Source organism: Suricata suricatta, chromosome 16 (assembly GCF_006229205.1).
Source record: "Suricata suricatta isolate VVHF042 chromosome 16, meerkat_22Aug2017_6uvM2_HiC, whole genome shotgun sequence".
NCBI classification, from domain to species: Eukaryota; Metazoa; Chordata; class Mammalia; order Carnivora; family Herpestidae; genus Suricata; species Suricata suricatta.
This window is the reverse complement of record NC_043715.1, coordinates 48,579,263-48,599,909: the sequence shown is the minus strand read 5'-3', so window position 1 is coordinate 48,599,909 and position 20,647 is coordinate 48,579,263. Positions and strand designations below refer to the sequence as shown.

The following is a 20,647-nucleotide window of genomic DNA, read 5'->3' as shown; positions in this document are numbered from 1 at the left end:
CAGAGCCCGAGGTGGGGCTTGAACCCACGAACTGCACTGCAAGATCATGACCTGAGCGGAAGTCTTAAGCTCAACCCACTGAGCCACCCAGCTGCCCCAAGATATTTGTATAGGAAGGAATACTCTGCAGCTAGAAGGCAGAAGCCGCTCATGTACCAACAAAGAATGATCTTTAAGACAGTGTAGAGCAAAGGGAAGGCCTGAGGTCTACAGTGCCCTATCATTTGTATAAAAAGGGGAAACGTGTAGATCTCTCCATTTCTACTTATCTCTATACATTTATAGGTGGACATCTTCAAAGGCTATTGTTTGCCCTAAAAGGTGAGAATAATGCTTTTTTTTCCGCATACCTTTATGGTGTGTGACTATGTTAACACTATATTTATATATATTATGTCTCTTCCTCGCTCTCCTTTTCATATCCATCTATATACAATCGTCCCTTGGACACCAGGGGTTTGAACTCTGTGTGGAATTTTTTCAATAAGTACTATCTGGTACTGCAAATTATCTTTTCCTTGTGATTTTTTCTTTTTTTAATATTTGTTTATTTTTGAGAGACAGAGAGAGCGTGAGCAGGGAAGGGGCAGAGAGAGAGAGAGAGGGAGACACAGAATCTGAAGCAGGCTCCAGGCTCTGAGCTGTCAGCACAGAGCCTGACGTGGGGCTCGAACGCCCCGACCATGAGATCATGACCTGAGCCAAGTTGGATGCTTAACTGACTGAGCCACCTGGGTGCCCCATCCCTGTGATTTTCTTAAGGACACTGTCTTGTCGCTAGCTTCCTTTATAGAATGTAACACGTACAACATACAAAGTATGTGCTGATGGCTTCTGTTATCAGTGAGGCTTCCAATCGGCAACAGGCTATTAGCAGTTACGTTTTGGGAGAATCAAAAGTTATTATACTTGGACTTTCAATGCACAGGCGGATGGTGCCCTGACCCTCTGCACTGTTCAAGGATTAACTCTATTTATATATGAATAAAATCTCTCCAAAAGAATTCATAGAAAACTGGTAACAGTGGCCATCCCCACGGATAACCACGAGATCGGTGTTCGAGAAAATCTTTTTTATTGTCCACCCTCCTTCTTGTGCTGTCAAATTTCGAAGGATGGGACTGTATTTGTTTCAAAAACAAAGCAAACCAATCTGGTCCCTTGGAACATCTTAGGAAATTACGGTTTTAGAACCAGCGGGTTTGAATGTGTTCGTGAACTTCAGACGATCAAAACTTGTGTTCATTCCTGAGGAAACTTAATGCTCAAAAGTCCCTGAAGCGTATTAAGGTCTGTAAGTGACGGACACAGGGCACCTGTCGGCAACCCTCTGGGAACCCTGGGAACCCTGGGTGTTTTTTAAGATGACCAGACTGTAATCATAGAATGCTGGAGTCTCAAGCTTCTTAGGGACTTTCTGGATCAATCCAGCTATTTTGTAGGTGGGAAAAGGCAATCCAGGGAAAGGAAGGGTTTGATATTGCAGAATCTCACACTGCCCGCTTAGGACTGATACTGAGTTTCCCAGATGCCTCTCTCTCACCACTAGTGCCGGTCCCCAGAGAAAGCACTTTACCTCTGGAGAGAAATACACTGGCAGAGCCTCAAACTGTTAAACCTTGTCACCACGTGACCCAGCAAGCCCGCTCCTCCGCACAGCCCACAGCCGGAGAGAAATGAACACATACGTCCATATGGAAAGTTGTCCGTGAAATGCTCACAGCAGCAGAAATTCACAATCGCCAGAAGCCAGAAGGGACCCAACGTCCACCAGCGGATGAATGGATGAACACAATGTGGTACATCTACGATATGGATTATTACTCGGCCATTAAAAGGCACGAAATGCTATTCCATGCTAACACATGGATGGAAACGTCATCCTAAGTGAAAGAAGCCAGACCCAAAAGGCCACGTGTTGTAAACTTCTTCTTATAAAAGTGTCCATGGGGCGCCTGGGTGGCTCAGTCAGTTAAGCCTCTGACTCTTGGTTTCGGCTCAGGACATGATCCCGCAGTTTGCGAGTTCAAGCCCCGCTCTGGGCTCTGTGCTGACAGAGTGGAGCCTGCTTGGGATTCTCCTTCTCCCTCTCTCTCTCTGCTCCTCCCCAACTCATGCTCTGTCTCTCTCAAAAATAAACATTAAAAACTTAAAAAAAAAAAAAGAATACTTGGTAGGATTAACATTTGAGGAGGTTGTTGGTAAGAGACCTCTTGGAAGCTTCCAGGACTAATCTGTGGTGGTGGTTGTGGGGTCTATTTTCTGTGGGTGTTGACCATCTTTCAGCTACAGAGTGAGGGGTACAAGTAGGTGTCCGCCCAGCCTCTTTCCACTAGGAAGAGCCTCCCCATCCTTTCACTGTGGAGAAGAGCCAAAGGGCTGGCTCTCCGCAGCCACTTTGTGCAAGGCATCCTCCTGTATCCCCATCACAGTGGCTAAACCCCAGGTGGACCCTGACCTGAGAGTTCTATGCCTGACAAGTGGACCAAAGGGATTCCAACTACCACTGGGGGCGGTCTCCAAACCAGAGATGGAAGGGGCTGAGAAACTGGGAAAAAGATAAGGTGAGAGAAGTTAAGAGAGAAAGGAAAAACCAGAGGAACAGAGAGGAAGCAAGAAACAGAGTGTCCAGTCCAGCCGCTTTTCCAGTTTCTAATCCCTTCCTGACCCTGGCGGGGCATTCCCGCCTCCCAGTTCCCTGCGACGGCCCTGTATCTTTAGGAGAAGTTCCTCTATTCTCTGCAGCTGGCTCTGGCAGATTTCTGGGGCTTGCCAGCCAGGCGATCCTGACGGCACACGGGGCTGGGGCCTTGGGGCCCGGAAGGCGTGGCAGGCGCGGGGCCGTACTCACAGAAGTCGCTATGCCTGCGCTGGCGGTGGTAGGTGGACGAGGAGCTCCGCTGCCCTTTGCTGTGGCCGGTGCCTTTGCTGGCGCTTGCTCCATTGGTGGTGTCGCTGGGCGCCCGCACCCGTGCAAGGGCCAGCCCTGGGGTGCCCCGGTCCCCACCCTCCTGCAGGAGGATGACAGACGAGGGGCCTCAGCGCCTCTGCCCCCGAAGTCCCTCCACCCCAGGCATCGCGCATCCCAAATGCCCCTGGAGCCTTCTGACCTCAGTCTTCCTGCCCAGCAGGAGGTAGGTGGCGGTCACTTCGTTGTACTTCTGGCTGGTCAAGGCCTCTTTGATTTCTTCCCGCGTGTAGCCCATACCCACCATCACCTCTGGGAGAGGAGGGATGGAGAGGAGGTTCAATCTCCCCAGACCCTTCCCTTAGACTCGCTTTTGCATCACACAGCCACGCCTGCTCTGTGGCCTGTTCGGTACGCATCCCCCCTTCTGTGGGCAGCACCCCGATTTCCTTGGAAGAACATTCCGTTCCCACTTGGATCACGGGGCCAACTCCTGCCTTCGCAAAGCCCCCAGCGCAGGTGTAAAACCCAGCTCTGACCAGAGCAGTCCATCCCCACAGCCACACTGATTGGCTCAGGGCAGGCATATGACCCGGGTCTGGCCACTCAGAATGCTGTATACCCCAAACCCACTCCGATTGGTTCAGGATGGGCACGTGACCAAATTCTGGCCAATCGGAGCACCCAACCCAAAGGCCTGGTTGAGAGGCGGCCAAGGGGTACCAGCTTAGAGTCTCCACTCAACATTTAGGAAAGTGGCTTCTCTTCTTGACAGGGTGTCCAGGCCACTTGATTATGCTGTTGCCAGCTTGCTCCTGTGGCCTGAGATTCCCGGAAGAGAAGTGGCCACCACTAAGATGTCCAATGACTGTCTTTGAGCGCCTGGGTCCAGCTCTGCCTGAAGGCCAACATACCCTGGCGTTTTCACTCATGTGCATGAATAAGTGACCACTATCAGGCATTACCGTATGAAGTTGCTGATGGACGTTGACAAATTTTGACCTATAAAAATAATTTCAAATGGGTCTGCCTATTATTATTACTGGTTTAAGCCAGAGTGGCTTGGGTTTTCTGTTAAATAGAACCACGGAAGTCCTGATTAATGCAACCGGCTCTGACGGTGGCCTTGGCCTCCTGAGCTATATAATGGACAGTGAGTGGACAGCTCCTAAGGGGCTCTTTCAGGGCTAATGCCATAGGGGTCCAGAGTTCAAGGGTCCCAGGCTGGAAGGTCTGGGACCAAAGGGTTGGTGGGTGAGGCCACAACACAGGGGCTTTCCCTAACCGTGCAGACTACCAACGACTTGTGCCCAAACACTTCTGGAAGTGAGCTGTGGTTTCTTTTTGTGCCCTAAGCGTCAAAACCAAGTGCTTTATGGAGATTCACTCACTTCATAGTCACAACAGCCCTATGATAGGGTCTATGGTTGTCCCAATTTACAGATGAGGAAATGAAAGCACAGAGAGGGGAAGCCGCCTGCCCAGAGTCACACAGCTAGAAAGCAGCAGCCCGGACTTCGCTCTCCCTAGCTGCCTTGCAGACTTCTCTGATGCACTGATCAAAGGGGTGTTCTAGGGGCTGGGAAGTTTGGTGGCCCGTGGCTCCAAGGAGGGGGGCGCCTGCTCTCCCGGACCCTCACCGATTCGCTTGGTGTCCCCGAAGTCTTCCTCGGGCTCCGTGTATGGCTTCAACTCCTCACCCTCATAGCCGATGTTGATCCATTTGTCTTTCATGATTTGCTGCAGGAATCGGGGGGCAGGAGAGGGAAGGGGGAAGACAGGCGTCAGACAAAAGCGGGGGAAATACAGCGCCTTGTCTCCCGGGCAGGCCCCCAAGTTGGGCTCTGTGCCCTGCCCCCACCCCCGCCTCCAAGACCTAACACCCCAGCATCGAGGGCTTCCTGAGGGCCAGCGCCTCACCACACCCCCAGCACCCCCTCCATCGGAGCCTCCCAATGTCACCTCCCTCCTCCGCACCATCTGGGCCCCCAACACCCTGTACTCAGACGAGGAACTCATTAGCTAACTACTGGCATGGCGGGGAGTGGGCAACACTGTCCGGGGGTGGCTTTGAGACGGGCCGGGAGCCTTTTCTCGGGCTGCCTGGCTCCCTCACCCCCCCCTTAGGCCAATGGGCACAGGAGAGGGGTGCGGGGCTGGGGCTCACCTCGAGAGTACAGCGCTTAGCTGGGTTCAGCACCAAGAATCTCCGGAGGATGCTCTCACAGTCTGTTGACATGTAGAAAGGGACCCGGTACTTCCCTCTGAGGACTCGCTCCCGCAGCTCCTAGGGGGATGGGGTTGCTGGGTGGGGGGGATCCACCCCGCCTCCCTGACCCACCTCTCTCTCACATACACACACACCTCTCCCCCAATCTCCCCATGGAAGAACAGGTGGCAAAGCCCCACCCCTCTCTCCTGACCACAGCCGCCGTCTGTAACAAGGAAGCCCCATATTCGGTGTGGCAATTTTCAAAAAACAATTTTTTTTCAGACTCTTTTCATTCAGAGGAAATCCCACGGAGAAAGTGAATTCCACAGGCCAGTCAGAGGGGCGTCAGCACCGGGCCTCAGTCTCCTTGTCTGTATGCCCAGGGCTCCGGGCACCCACGTCACTTTCTAAGTACCACTCGCAGCCCGCGTCTGGCTCAGGGTAGTGCGCCGTAACTACTAGGTTTATGAAGGGGGGAAGGGGGTGGGGATCCTGCCCTCCAGCCTCCCACCCCTCCGATCCCCCCTTCCCTGTCTTTCCAAAGAACTGTGGGACCCTGGCGGTCTCAAAGCCCAATGACTGATTTACATACAGACTTGTTTCTTTTTTTAAGGGCCTTTTATGAAGGACCTCGCCAAGATGGAGCAAATAAACTCCAAGCTCCCCGGGATGGCAGGCCAGGGAGGGGTAGGGGGGCAGGTGTTGGGGGAGGGGGAAATCTCCTGGGGGAGGGGGGAATCTCCCGGCAGAGCTCGGCGGCTGGGCGCTCCCTTCCTGGGCATCCTCCTGAAAGGGCTGGAAGAAGCCTGAGCCTGGGAGCCTCCTGGGTCCGCAGATCAGCGCAGCCCAAAGGGTTGTGAATATTTAATACTAAGGAGTATCGCTTTCAGAGCCGAGCACGCCGGCCATGTCCTGAGGACTTTACGCAAGTTATATCTGTGCTCCCAACAATGCTGTGAAGCCGGGCTATGATGCCCATTTTCCAGATGAGAAAACTGAGGCTTAGCGAGGTTGAGCCACTTGCAGCCGGGAAATGGCAGGGCCAGGGTTCAAAGCCAGGTAGTCTGGCTCTGGCGCTTGCCCTGCGTAACCACCGCACCACACCGCCACTGTCACGTGATGGTGAGAAGTAGCCAATGGGCCACCTCTGCCACCACCAGGGTGGCTCCCCAGTGTAACGCCCTGGCCAGATGCTGGGTCTTTGTGGAGGGCTTTAGACACCCATGGTAGCTACCAATGGATACTCTTAATGTCCCCATCCTACAGGTAGGGAAACTGAGGTTCTGAAAGGGGGTGTGTCCAAGGTTGCTTAGCAAGGAAAATGACAGTCCTTAGCTGCAGCTGTCCCTAGCTACATGTCTCCTTTGCCCAGAAAGACTGAGGGTGCCTGGGGGGGGAAACCAGGACCACAGGAGGTGACAAGGGCTTGGGGCAGGGGGACGCCGGCCTGGCCTCTTGGCTTCATGCCTGGCGCTCGGAGAGATTGTTCTGTGACAGTGAGCACTTCGCACGCCTGATCTTAGCGAGCCCTCCCATCGCTGCGACAGGGCTAGTCACCTTAACAGACACCAAACAGAGCGGGAGACTGAGGCTCAGAGGGCTCGGCGGCTCGGCTCCCTCCTCCTCCTCATTCGGGTCCCTGCTGTGGCCTGTCCTCAGCAGTGACTTCCCTGGCCTCCTGAATGCTCCTCGGGAGCCACCTCGAGCAGAGATGAGCATTCTGGCTGTGGGATTCCCACCCCAAAACGCACCCCTGGGGCCCCATCGTGAGGAGGTGCGGGTCACTCCAGACTGTGGGGGCCCTGCGGCACGAGCAGCCTGATGGCCACAAAGCCGGGCCACTCAAGACGGAAGAGCTGCTCCCGAGGACAGGAGACGAAAGATGCAGGTCAAAGGTAGAGGACATTCTCAGGATGACTGGGAACATCCGAGGGTGGCCGTGGGCTGCAGGGCAGGACTGTGCCCCCGCTGGGCTTCCCGAGTGTGACCACGGACAGAAAAACGCCCGAGTCTCGGGAGACACCTGCCGTGGGGACCCTGCAGGGGCAGAGGGGTGTCGTGCCTGCAGCCCCCCCCCCCCCACTGCATCGATAATGGCAAGGGCGATCCTGCACTGCCTGCACAGGCTGCTGATGGCAAACGTGGCCGGAGGCTTGTGACCCGATCACGTCCCGAAATGTCCCAGACGCCCTCTGTCCTGGCCCTCCAGCGTCTCCACAGACTGGCCAGGTTTCAGAACAAAAGGGTCGGAGAAGGGGGCAGGCAGGCGCCTGGGCGGCTCAGGGGGGTAAGCATCTGACTCTGGACTTCGGCTCAGGGTCATGATCTCACGGTTCGTGGGATCGCGCCTCGCATCGGACTCTGTGCTGACAGGGCGGGGCCTTCTTGGGATTCTTGCTCCTGCTCTCTCTGCCCCTCCCCCTCAAAATAAACAAAGAAACATTAAAAAAAAAGAGTCAGAGGGGTGTCTGGGGGGCTCAGTCGTTTGAATGTCTGACTTCGGCTCAGGGCATGATCTCACGGTTCGTGAGTTCGAGCCCCTTGTCGGGCTCTGTGCTGACAGTGCAGAGCCCGTTTTGAATCCTCACTCCCTCTCTCTCTCCCCTCCCTGTTGAGACTCTATCTCTCAAAAATAAAACATTAAAAGAAAACGTCAGAGAAGAACACCCACACCACCCCGCCACGCGCCCCTCCCCGCAGCACTGGTCACCATCTGACATAACAGTATGTGTTTTGCTGGTTTACTTTGGCTTTGGCCGGGCTCTGCTCCCTCCCACGCGGGCAGGGACTTCTCTGTTTGCGGTGCCCGACACAAAGGTTTCGAGTGCGTTCACCGAGGTGTGCGGCCCTCACGCGTCAGTTTTCAAACACTGTCATCGCCCCAAAGAGAGCCTGGTGGCCAAGTCCCCAGCCTGGGGCGACCACTCATCCGCTCCCCGCCTCCGGGGATCTGCCTGTTCCGGACACTGCACAGAACTGGTCTCATACGCTGGGTGGCCTTTGTGACCGGCTCTCCCCACATTAGTGCATTCTCAAGTTCAGCCAGGGTCCAGCGTGGACGAAGGCAGAGATTCGGGTCTCTTTTCTCCATAGGGTGTCATAGGGTGTCTGTGAGACCTAAGTCAACCCGACGCCCCCAGTGGGAGGATGCTGGGATTCGAACTCAAGCCTGCCGGCTGCTGAGCCCGTGAACTCTGGCCCCGGCGGCCCCCTGGGGCCGCCCACACCACCCGCCGTGGGGATCGCGGGGGAGACCGGCCCTCCCCGGGAGTTGAGACCCGCACGCCAGCCCCGCCCGGCACCTTGAGGTTGTGCCCGTCGAAGGGCAGGGAGCCGCTGACGAGCGTGTAGAGGATGACGCCGAGGCTCCAGATGTCCACCTCCGGCCCGTCGTACTTCTTGCCCTGGAACAGCTCCGGCGCGGCGTACGGGGGGCTCCCGCAGAACGTGTCCAGCTTCGAGCCCAGCGTGAACTCGTTGCTGAAGCCGAAGTCGGCGATCTTGATGTTGGCCTCGGCATCCAGCAAGAGGTTCTCGGCCTGGGAGAGGGGAGGAGGGTGCGCGGGTGTGGCGGACGGGCGGCGGGAGCGCAGGCCCTGAGCCGCCTGGACCCGCCTGGACCCGCCTGGGGTCTGGGCCCCTCCTCCCTGTGTGACCCAGGCAGTGACTTTGGGCCTCAGTTTCCTCATCTGCAGAAGGAGGATCATCACAGCTTTCACCTCTGCGATGAGAAGTGGATCCTGAAAGGCCTAGAACAATCCTTCACATGCAGTTAAGGGCTACATCCCATTAGACCCACTAATGGGTCTGCAGAGCTGGGCGTCCTCAGGCAACCTCCTGCCCCTTTCTGAGCCTTAGTTTACCCAGCAGGAAATAAACAACAAACTCATGAGGACTGAGCACTCTAGACCCACAAAAAATGAAAACAAAAAATCAAGGTTCTGTCTACTTCCGGTGGTGGTACGTGCCCTTCTAAGGAGGAGTCTGTCGTGAATGAGGGGGTGGAGGTTTAGGGAGGCCGTGTCACGCCCACAGCAAGAGGGCGGCAGGCTCCAAAAGAGGCCTGGCTTCCCTACGGCCCGGGCCTGCCTCTTACAGATTTTGGACACACATAGCCCTTCGAAGTGTCCCCGTGTGGCCCGTCCCAACCATGGCCTCGCCCCATCCAAGTCACCAGCACCTCCGGCTTCCTCATGGTCTCCCCACCTCCTAAGCAGGGGGTTACCACCCTGCCCCCACCTCTGACCCGACAGCGGGAGTGAACCCGCATAGACACGTGCCTCAGAGAAAGGTTCCCCAAACCTCAACGTAATGGCATCTCGATCCCGCTCAGGGGCGACACTTCCGGTCCCAGCATTTGAGGCCCCACAATCCAGCCACACACAACCCCACACGTGGGCTGGCTCCTCAGGTGGGCTTCCCCGGGGGAGGCAGGGTAGTGGGGGCACCAACCAAATCCCCGAAATCCCTTTCCGCCACTTCCAGGACCCTCCACCAGGGGGCGCGCCTCCCCCAGGGCACGGTAATCTCCAGGCCGGGAAAGAGGCTGACCCAAGCCTCTAAGGGGCTTTCTCAGAGGGCCGGTACCCACAGAGAAGGTCTAAAAACTTCTACAGCAATCTGATGGTCGATTTGTTATGTTTTTTAATGTAATCATAGTTTTAAAAAAATGGGTCTTGTATTTTGGACTTTTTTTCATTTTTATTGTATGTTCGCAAGAGTATCGGCCAGAATGGATCGGGAACTGAAAATATTAACACAAACCTGGCCCTCCACTACAGATACTTCGAGAAGACCTTCCTTAAAGCACAGCGCCTAGCACACAGTAGGTTGCTCAAGAAACGATAGTCAAAGCAATTCGATTGATTGTGCAGGGCAAATGTTTCTCTCTCTCTCCGGTCTAGGACAAGAAGCCCTGACTCAGTGTGGCTCTCAAGGGGGGAGGGGCTGGGGACGGGGCTCTAGGGGGCTGCCCCTGCTCGCCCCGCCCAGGCGGCTGGGGTCCAGGCTGGCTGAGCCCCTTCCCCGCGGGGGTGAGCCTCTGGGGTTCTAAAACCTCAGTTCTTGAAGATTCCTGAATGTTCTCTAGTCCGAGCGATGTCAAGGCTCTGGAGGATTGGGGGGGCGGGACGAACCCTTTTATCGGTCCGTGTCCTTGGTTGGTACACACACAACCAGGCACTGTGTCCCAGGACGTTTTGTTTCTCTCCCTTTGTTCTCTCTTCCTGTCCCCACCACCCTGCCTGCTCCCCTATCCGCTGGCCCTTCCTCGGCCACAACAGCTTGGGAAAGAGTCAAGGGGGCCTGGATGCTGGGGGACGAGGGGGGTAATGTGGAGGCCCCAGGGGAGCCCCAGGGTGACTAAGGGCAGGACTGGGGACACGTGGCAGGGGTCTGTGGGCTGCGGCGGGGGGCTCACCTTCAGGTCCCTGTGTACAATGTTTTTCTGGTGACAGTAGTGCACAGCCGACACGATCTGGAGGGGAGAGCAGGGAAGGTCAGTTCCTGGTGGCCCCGGGGCCCTCGGCATCTCTCAGACCCCTGCTGGCACCCAGGACCCAGGACCCAGGCCTGCCCAAGGTGCTGCGAATCACAGCAGGAAACATCTACACATCTCCGTTCAGACCCCCTGACGGCCTCAGGCATCCGCACAGCCCTCCCGGCTGGGACACTGGAGCCAGGACACGGCCACCTGTCCCCTCCAGACTTTCTGGAAACACACCTAAGAACGCTGTGCACCTGCAGAGAGACACTGGGCCCCAGGACCCCCAGGACAGCGCCCACGCTCCGGTCCCTTCGGGCATCAAACCCTCACACCCCTGGGGCCCCCGCACACCTGCATGTCCTCGGAACAGCAAACGTGTGCGCCCACACCTGGCCCCTACGCACTTCTACCCACGTGCAGACACGCCTGCACACCTGGGCGCTTGCATGCCTCCTCCAGCCTCAGGGCCCCGGCTCCGGCGTGCCCTCGCAGCTGCACCCCTCTGCATGGGGCCCCCCTCACCCCTACGTGCTGACACCTGCACGCCTGCGTCAGGGCCTGCTTGCACCCCGGCCTTCGCATGCTCGACACCTTCCCTCCCAGCCAGACCGAGGCCCGCAGGCCGCCAGACAGCCTGGACCCTCCTCCCCGGGGTCGGGGGCGCCGCTCCCAGCCCTGCCGGCCACGGTGACCCCCACCTGTCGGAACTTGGCTCGAGCTTCCTTCTCCTTCATGCGGCCGTGGGACACGAGGTAGTCAAACACTTCTCCTGCGGGGCAGAGGCCAACGTGGGGTCAGCTAGGGGCGTGGGAGGCGGAGCGCGCGCCGCGGCAGGGCGGGGAGGGACGGCTCACCGGCACTTGCGTACTCCATCACCAGGTACAGCGTTTTCTCCGTCTCGATCACCTCGAAGAGCTTCACTGCAATGACCCGGGAGGAAGAGGGTGATTTGGGGAGCGCCCCCCAGCTCCACCCACATTCTCTAAGGACACGTGTGCTGACCCAAACGCCCCTTGCTCCGGAACACTCAATGGCTCCCTACTGACGGCCAGCTTTTGCAAATGCCTCAGCCTTACTTGGCCACCTCTCCTTCTTCCTCACAAGGAAGTGGGCTCTGGGTGGCCAAGGTTTGTGTCTTCTTCACTGCCCAGGCCTGGGGTGCCCAGCCTGCGGCATAAAGCAGCCGCTCAGTAAACGCTTCCTGAGCGAACCTATAAATGGGTGAATACGTGCTGTGGTCGCATCTAGGCCAGGCCTGGCCCTGCTTCTCGACGTAAAGACCCCCCTCGCCCCCCTGCCTAAGGATGACAGTGACAGTCGCTGCTGTTGATGGCGCTCATCAGACCAGCTCCCACAGCGCAGCTCTGAAGCAAGTGTTTCGAATGCTCAATCTGATCCAACCCTCACAATGACCTTGAAGTGGGTCACTTCGCAGCCCTACTCCAGAAGAGGAAACTGAGGCTCCGAGAGGTTAAGTGACCTGCCCAGGGTCACACAGCCAGCGGGCAGCGATGCTGCCAAGAGCAAACGGGTTTAACGGTTAAAACTTCCGGCTCTTCTGTGCCCCGACCATCTCCTGTGCCAAGTGCCCCAGCCGGTAGCCTCTGCGCCATGCCCTTCCCCCTCCTCACCGATGTTGGGGTGGTTGAGGCCCTTCATGATGCGGACTTCCCGGAACAGCTGGGCGTGGCCAAAAGAGAAGAGAGAGAAAGATGATGGGGGGCGGTGGTTTCAAAGACTCTCCTCCCGACCTGGTGCCCACCCTGCCCCCTCTCCCTAGGCCTCACTTTCTGCAGGCTGCTGGGGTTCAGCTGGGTCTTGTCGATGATCTTGATGGCGACCTGGAGGTGGAAGGAAGGGGGGGAAAGGTCTAATGTTTTATTTATATTTGTTTTTATTTTTGAGAAAGAGAGAGAGAGAGCGTGAGCAGGGGAGGGGCAGAGAGAGAGGAAGACACAGAATCTGAAGCAGGCTCCAGGCTCTGAGCTGTCAGCACAGAGCCTGACGTGGGGCTCGAACCCACAAACCATGAGATCACGACCTGAGCTGAAGCCGGATGCCCAACCCATTGAGCCACCCAGGCACCCAGAAAGGGGGAAAGGTCAAAGTGCCAGGGGCTCTTGAGCTGGGAAAGGCCACCCCAACTCAGATTGCTCAGGAGTGTGTCCTTCCTTGGCTCCCTCTCACAGAAACCCCTCAATCAGGGCCATCCCTAGTGGATGGGAAGTCTGGGCCTCAGGACCTTTGCACATACTGTTCCAACTGTGTCCAGAGCTCCCTTACTTCTACAGGGAAATATCCCCCATTCCACAGCGGGGCCTGGGTGGGGCTGCCCCAAGGGCCTGTGTGAGGGTGTGTGAGAGTGACCGAGAGCTTTCGGGGGCCCTTTGTGATGGCCCCTCAGACCATTCATACAGAATGTGTTTGTTTGGAACCCGTGAATTCTGAAACAGCAAATGACTAGAGCTAACATCTACCGAGGAGTCACCGAGCCTCAGTCTGTTTGCTTTACCAGCGAGAATTCTTCCAGTCCTCACAAGTGCTAGAATTACCCCCATTTTACAAATTGAGAAACTGAGGCACAGAGGTGTTCAGTCAGTTGGCCAAGGTTACATGGCTAGTAAGTTTGTGGGCTGGGATTTGAATTTACACGGCCTGATGGAGTTCACCTCTTAAAACTAAAAAAATGTATACAGCTTTGGGGCGCCGGGGTGGCTCAGTTGGTTGAGTGGTCAACTTCATCTCTGGTCATGATCTCGTGATTTGTGAGTTCAAGCCCCATTTCAGGCTCTATGCTGACAGCTCAGAGCCTGGAGCCTGCTTCAGATTCTGCCCCCGTCTCTCTCTCTGCCCCTCTCCTGCTCATGCTCTCTCTCTCTCTCCCTCTCTCTCAAATTCAAGTACCCATTAAAAGAAAATTAGAAAAAGTATACAGCTTTTTAAAAAAGCAATCTCTACATCCAATGTGGGGCTTGAACTCATAACCCCAAGATCAAGAGCCACACGCTCCTCCAACTGAGCCAGCCAGGCACCCCTAGTTTTTTGTTTTGGGCTAATTAAAAAAATTTTTTTTTAACGTTTATTTATTTTTGAGAGACAAAGACAGAGTGCAAGCAGGGGAGGGGCAGAGAGAGGGGGAGACACAGAATCCGAAGCAGGCTCCAGGCTCTGAGCTGTCAGCACAGAGCCTAATGCGGGGCTTGAACTCATGAGCCAGGAGATCATGACCTGAGTTGAGATCATGACCTGAGCTGAAGTTGGACGCTTAGCAGACTGAGCCACTCGGGCGCCCCTTTAATTTTTTTTTTTAAGCAGGCTCCATGCCCAACATGGGACTTGAACTCAAGACCCTGAAATCAAGAGGCACACGCTCTGCCGACTGAGCCAGCCAGGCACCCCAGCACCCCCAGTTCTAGAGGAGCTTTGAGCCAATCACCATGGGGGAAGAATCCGAAAGTTATGAATCTCTCCTTGCATTTACCTTGCAGTGTGGTTACGTTTTTATTTTGAATTGCACTTTGGGGCAGAGTGCCGTTAAGGTTTTCAGCGGCAAGGGGCCAAACTCCACTCTAGGTCTCTGGGTTCCCTGCAGGGTTTTGGGGCCACCCCCGCTCACCTCCACTTCCGCTGGATTACAGAACCCTTCCCCGAGGAGATCCTATTTCCTTAGAAGCTGGTCCTCTAAGAAACCCCTGGACTCATATTCGAGACCCACGCACGGGGACGGCACGGGGACGGCACGTTCTTCGTGCGGGAGAGGGTCCGTTAGCTCTACGCGCATCCTCGTGACCGGGTTTTTGATTTCGTCAGGCATTTTTATGCCAGGATTAAGACGATCATATGGTTTGTCCCCCTGAGTCTGTGAATGTGGCGCAGGGCACGGATAAGCCGTCGATTTGAAAAGAGCTGTGTATTCCGGGCGTGAACGCGGCTTCGTCACCGCACGGCCTTCTTCAACGGACGCGCCCGCGTCTGCCCGCTGCTCTTTAAGATTGTTGTACCCGAGTTCACGGGTGAGGCCAGCCTGCCACTGGGTTCGGAGCTGGTCCTGCCATTTTGGTCACTGTCCAGCTGGCACTTAAGATCCGCTGGGCCGTGGAATTTCTTTCCTGGGTCTCTGGCAGTATTGGCATAAAATTGGAATGTGTGGTAGAATACGCCTATGAAACCCCTGGGGCCTGGTGTCTTTCGTGTGTTTGGGGTAGACGGCGTGCGGGCAGGAGGAACGGCTCTGGCCGCGTTCTCTAAAATTACAGAGGAGTCAGACCCTCCTCCCAAGAGTGAGTGAGGGCTTCCTATCAAGGTTGCCTGGTCTGTGTGGGCCATTCTGCAAAAATGTTGCCATATTTCCAGCCTGCCCACTCTGGGAGGGGACATGGGGGACGGAGACTGTGATTAATTAAGAATTCAGGGGGCGCCTGGGGGGCTCGCCCGGTTAAGTGTCCCACTTCAGCTCAGGTCATGATCTCACGGTTTGTGAGTTCGAGTCCCGTGTCGGGCTCTGTGCTGACAGCTCAGACCCTGAAGTCTGCTTTGGATTCTGGGTCTCCCTCACTCTCTCTCTCTGCCCTTCCCCCGCTCGTGCTATCTCTCACTTTCAAAAATAAACAAACATTTAAAAAGAGAGAGAGAGAACTCACGTTCTCGTGTTATGAAGATCGCTACAGGATTCAATGGACCCAAAGTCCACCATGGAAACAGGGAGCGGGGCCACGTTCACGAAAGCTGCGTGAATCCTTAGAGATACACCACACAGCCCTCGGCCTGCCATCTGAGAGTTCCCGAAGATTCCAGGGACGATGGCCAATATTTAATGAGCGCTGACCATTAATGCATCATCATCCCTGTTTTAAAGTGGGCCAGAGCTGGACAAAGTTTACTCCGGAGGAGTTGACATTCCCCACACCTCACACTCCCACGTCATTTTTTTTTTTTAAGTCAACTCTAAACCCAACCTGGGGCTTGAACTCGGAATCGGAGATCAAGAATCACATGTTCTACCGACTGAGCCGGCCAGGCGCCCTGCCCACACGATTTTTATTAAATACCGTTTACTGCAGGCCAGGTCCTTGGCTAACAAGGACCTCACGTACGTTGAATTCCCACGGTAGCCCAATTCTACTTGGATGGTTCCAGAAAACTCTGCGATGCCCTGACCTGCCCTGGAAAGAGTCCAGGGACGTACCTGAGGTCACAAAGCGGAGCGAGGGCCAAGTCTGACCTCGCCCCACCTCCCACAGGCAGGTGCCGCAGGACTGGGCCCTGAGGCCCCCGCCCCCCCCCGCCCCCACTCACCTCCCGGCCGGTGAGGATGTGCCGGGCCAGCTTGACTTTGGCGAAGTTGCCCTTCCCGATGGTCCTCAGCAGGCGGTAGTTGCCCACGTGCGGCTGCTCCTCGGGACAGGAGGCGATGGAGTTCCGGCAGCGGGCACCCAGCGAGCGGCTGGACCAGGACGGCCCCTTGTCCGAGGAGCGGCCACTGCCCAAGGTGCCATGCTGGACAGCAGAGACGGGGTGTGAGCAGGGGGCAGCGCCCGCCCGCCCCCCGCAGGTGGCACCTGTGGGCTCCTCCAGCCTCACTCACCGGCCCCTTCGGGGTCCCTCTCAAACCCAGGCCAGAGAGAAGCACAAGGCCTTTGGGTCCTTGCCCCCCCGCCAAAGATGCCTCCAAGAACAAAATCGCCGGGGGACCCCCAACTCTGCAGCAGCCGGGGGTCCCAGACATCAGGTCTCCTCCTCGCCCCCCGCCCCCGCCCCGCAGTCTACCCCCAACTTCCTTTCCTCGCTGCTGAGACCACAGGGTATTTTTTTCAGCAGCCCTCGACCCCAATCCGCGTCCTCGGTCTGGGGGCCACGCCGGGCCCCAGGTCTCTCTCACTGCTCTTGACGTCCCAGGTCAGCCATCCCCTTCCTGTGTGCCCCCCCAATTCTGCTCTGAACCCCCACAGCAGCATTTTGTTCCCAGCTTACTGCCCCTAACATTTTCTTCTGATCCCTATTTGCCCCAAATCCGACTTCCAACACTGTCACCTTCCTTCCATGGAAAGCACTGTTGCCCCCCCCCCATCATCCCCTCCCCCACCCCCCACGGCCCTGGGAGCCTCTCCCACGCCAGTCCTCCCATCCGGCCCCGACGTCCTGTCCCTCCTGAGCCCCTCCCCCCGCAGGGCACCGCCTGCTCCGGGCTGCCCTGTCCTGATTGTGAGCCTCAGGGACTGTGCCTCCCTTTCAGGGCTGGGGCCCAGGGTGCAGGCGACGGAGGCAGCCAGAGGCCCCGAGCCAAGCGGCTCTGCTCAGACCCTGTGCTGTCCCCGTGCCCTTCCCAGGCCCGGGGGTGGGACAAAGGGTGCTGAGGAGGGGAGAAGGCCAGGGATGAGGGCTCGCTGCAGGGAATCCGCGTGCCCACTGCGCTAAGCGACGATGACAACGATTTAATGAGCGTTGGCCATTAAGGTGCCATCAGCCCCGCTTTGAGGCAGGGAAACTGAGGCCCAGCGCCGTGGCGCACGGACTCACGCTCCCACACCACCTTTATCAAAGCAGTCTTTCCTACGGGCCTTGTCCCAGCCCAGCAAGTGCCTCATGTCCATTCAATCCCCGCGCCACCCCGGTGATGGCGGGACCTACACTGGGGAGAGAAGGTGCCTTGTCAAGGTCACTTGGTTCACTCGCAAGAGTCAGGAAAGACAACAGTCCCCACGAGGGGCTGAAAGAGGGCCGCCACTGCTGAAGTCATAGCCACACGCCCGCCATCCACCGGGGCCTCACCCGGGGCCTCCCCTGGGCGGCCAGTCACAATCTGCATTCTCCAGACAGGGGGACCCCAAGGTCACAGGGCACAGAAGCGGAGTGCCAGGGATTTGATCCTGGGGCCTGCTGGCTCCTGAGTGCCCAGCTCTTTCCCACCTCCTGCCCTGGGCTGCTCGCAACCCCAGATCCCCTCCCAGGGGAGGGAGGCTGGGAATGGGGGTGGAGATTCCGGCTGATGAGGCCCCTGATCCCCACAGAGATAAGGGCTTGGAGAAGAAGCCCCATCAGGTGGCAGCAAGGGAGCCAGTGGGGAGGGGCGGGCACCCCACTGAAGGCAGCATGCTCGAGGGACCCCTGCAAGGGGCAGCCAGGGCAGTGGGTGACAAAGTCCCCAGGGGCCGGGGGCGGGAGCTAAAATTGGCCAACACCACCAGCTGGCCTGGCTCCCTCCCTTCTGCCCGGCTGGCGCCCCAACACCAGCCTGTTGCTAGGGAAACTAGTGGCTAGGACTTGGGGTGGGGGAGCGTGACCCCACATGGCTGTCGTCGTGGTACCTGGGGGAACAGGGGAGAAGCCTGCGAGCTCTGATTCCAGAGGGAGAGGTAGGTGAGCCCCAGCCGGGACCGACCAGCAGGACTTACAGACTAGTCGGGAGGAGAGGAGACAAGAGGAGAGACGGGCACTGGCCCTCTTCAACCGCCCACGGCGCACACATCTGGATCAAAAGGGAGGAGGAAGCCCGCAGAGGCGCCCCATTTTACAGATGAGGAAACCGAGTCTCACAGAGGTGAGGTCCACCTGCCTGAGGTCATCCGGGCAGGCGAGGGACACAAACTAGATTTGAACCCGTGCTTATCTGAACGACCAAAGTCACAATAAAAACAGCAGCTCCAAGCACATTTTGCTCACATGAATCTCTGGGCTCCCGAGAACATCCCTGACAGGGAGGGGCTATCATCGACCCTACGTAGAGATAAACTGAGGCCGGAGCAGCAAGGGGATCCGAAAGCGCAGGTACCAACAGAGGGCAGCCCCAGCGTGAGAATCCATGGCCTGTCTGACTCAGATCCAGTCACAAGAGCAGGTGAATGTGTGTGGAGCGCATCCTACGCGCCAGGCTTCACCCCTCATCTCAGATAATCCTCTGAGGGACTCGAGCATCCCCATTTTTCAGAGCAGGACACCGAGGTTCAGAAAGGAAGAGCCACGAGGTGGAGGAAATGGTGTGAACCGGCTGGCGGAGCGCGCCAGCGTTTGAACCCAGGCCGACGGGCCCCCAGCACCTCCTGAGTGACGTGGGGGGAAGGGTGGGAATCTCATCCAAGACTCCAGATCAGAGTCTGGCCTTTTGTAGGTGGGTCGAGGCGGCGTGGCTGGGAGATCTCTGTGAGGGAGGGTCTTGAAGCTGAAGGGGCAGAGACAAATCTCTCTGGTGGAGATCGGGAGTGAGGGTGGCTGGGAAGCCTGGGGGAGGGGGGTGCAGGCACCTGGTAGAGGTCTAAGAAAAGAGGGACAAAGACCGAGTCTGGCACGGGTTGGGGGGAGGCTCTTGGGAAGGGCTGGGAGTAACCAGAAACTGGGGAGATGGAGAGGGGGGCGTCCCAGGCTGTGGTATAGAGACAGGGGACCTGGGGATAGTGGGAAGGGTTAAAGTCAGGGGGCAGTGGAACTCAGGGGCCAAGGAAACTCCTCGAAGTTCACGAAGGGGGTTTCTAGGAGGAGTCTTTGGAAGCAGAGAGACATCTGGGAGCATGCAAGTCCTGGAGGGCAAGGGGCACCCCAGAAGAATAAAGCCTGAGACTTGGCGGGGGTACAAAAGGGCCTAGAAACTTGGGGCGGAGGTCTTCAAGAGACAGACCCCCCCCCCCCAGAGAAGAGGGTGTACAGCCAAGACAAGACCAGAGGCTTGGAGTCCAGGAGCCTCTGGAAGACGGATCTGGGCCCAGGCCTTGGGAGCTGGGGGAGGCCTCAGAAGTTGAGGAGGGGGCTTCCCTGGGAGGCCAGACCTACCCCCCTGCCCCGCCTCACTGCAAGGAAGAGGCAGGCCGGCCCCCAGGGCAGAAGAGATGGGGACCTGGAGACTCATGGAAGAGGTGATGTCCTGGAAGGAAGCGTCTGGCCTAGGAGGGGGTCAAGGGGCTGGGGGTTTGGGGAGGGGGCTTGCTCAGAGCTGAGGAGTTGATACAGGCAGGATGAGGCCTGGAGTCAGACTAGCCCAGGGCCTAGAAGTAGACAGACTCGGCTAGGGGCCTGGAAGCAGCGAGGGTGCAGGGGAGGGGGGTGCTGGGGGAGACCTGGGGTACTGGGAATCCAGGGGCTGGGCTGCTTGGAAGACAGGGACCAGGCCTGGGAGTGGAGAGACCTTGAACAAGCTAGAAAGGGCCCTGGGCCCAGGAAAGGTGGAAACCGGCTTCCTGTGAGGGGGTGCCCACAGGATCCGGGAGGATCCAGAGGGGCGGAGGGCTGAGAATGAGAGCAGGGGGGCTCCGGGGGAGCCCGGCACCCACATCCAGATGGGGAAGGCCGGAGCCAGAGGCAGGACTGGGCCAGGCCTTCCTGGGAGAGGGCCAGGGCCGGGCCTGGGGGTCAGGAGCCCTGCAAATCCTGGAGGGGGCGAGTTGTCGGATGCAGGCAGCCAAGAGGGGAAGAGGCTTAAGAACACGCGGAGAAGGGAGGGGCTCCTGGAAAGCAGGGGAGGGGGCTTCCTGGAAGGGAGATACCCGAGCGGAAGCAGTCTGCAGAGGGACAAGAGAGGGGTCCCGGGAGAGGGGCGCCCCCAGGGGTCGGGCTGGGCTGAGTGGGGGAGGGTCGAGAGGCCTGGAAGTCCGGGCCAGGGTCGGGAAGTGGCAAGCTGGGCCACGCTCGGGGAACCAAGGCTGGGGCTCGCGCGGCGCGGGGCACACCAGGACGAGGGGTTCGGCGGCTGAACCCGACTGGCGCTCCCCAAGGGGCCGGGCCCCACTCACCGTGTCCGAGTTCCGATCGTTGCCCGGGGCCAGCGCCGTCCGCGAAGACATTTTCTCCGGGTCCCGGGGGACTGGGCGGCCAGGTGGGGGGGGCGGGGGTCCCGGGGTCCCCTCTCTTCCCCTCCCCCCCCGCTGGCCTGGGGACGCGAGCTCAAAAGCTGGGCGCCGTGGACACCCGGGTTCGCGCCGCGGGAGAGGGGGCAGGGCGAGGAAGGGAAGAGGACGCCGAGGGTCCTAGTGGCCCCTTGCAGTGGGGGCCCGGGGCGCCATGGGGGCGGCGGGCAGACGGGCGGGCGGGGGCCGGGGAGGGGGCGCGGAGCCGGCCC

At 58.0% G+C, this 20,647-nt stretch overlaps 1 protein-coding gene across 3 annotated transcripts in view; it reads right to left on the bottom strand.

Annotated features, from left to right (window-relative positions):
* MARK4 (microtubule affinity regulating kinase 4) overlaps window positions 1–20,608 on the bottom strand; it is a 31,551-nt gene extending 10,943 nt beyond the window's left edge. For all 3 annotated transcript variants that reach the window (XM_029925221.1, XM_029925223.1, XM_029925222.1), the window contains exons 1-12: window positions 20,322–20,608; window positions 15,901–16,101; window positions 12,393–12,446; window positions 12,237–12,285; window positions 11,460–11,525; window positions 11,304–11,374; window positions 10,540–10,596; window positions 8,423–8,659; window positions 5,076–5,195; window positions 4,549–4,648; window positions 3,111–3,220; window positions 2,852–3,011 (exon numbers count right to left, since the gene is read on the bottom strand). In XM_029925221.1, coding sequence (XP_029781081.1) covers window positions 2,852–3,011; window positions 3,111–3,220; window positions 4,549–4,648; window positions 5,076–5,195; window positions 8,423–8,659; window positions 10,540–10,596; window positions 11,304–11,374; window positions 11,460–11,525; window positions 12,237–12,285; window positions 12,393–12,446; window positions 15,901–16,101; window positions 20,322–20,372 — 1,276 coding nt within the window. In that variant the 5' untranslated portion in view covers window positions 20,373–20,608. The remainder of the gene's footprint in view (window positions 1–2,851; window positions 3,012–3,110; window positions 3,221–4,548; window positions 4,649–5,075; window positions 5,196–8,422; window positions 8,660–10,539; window positions 10,597–11,303; window positions 11,375–11,459; window positions 11,526–12,236; window positions 12,286–12,392; window positions 12,447–15,900; window positions 16,102–20,321) is intronic.
* Window positions 20,609–20,647: the final 39 nt, after the last annotated feature.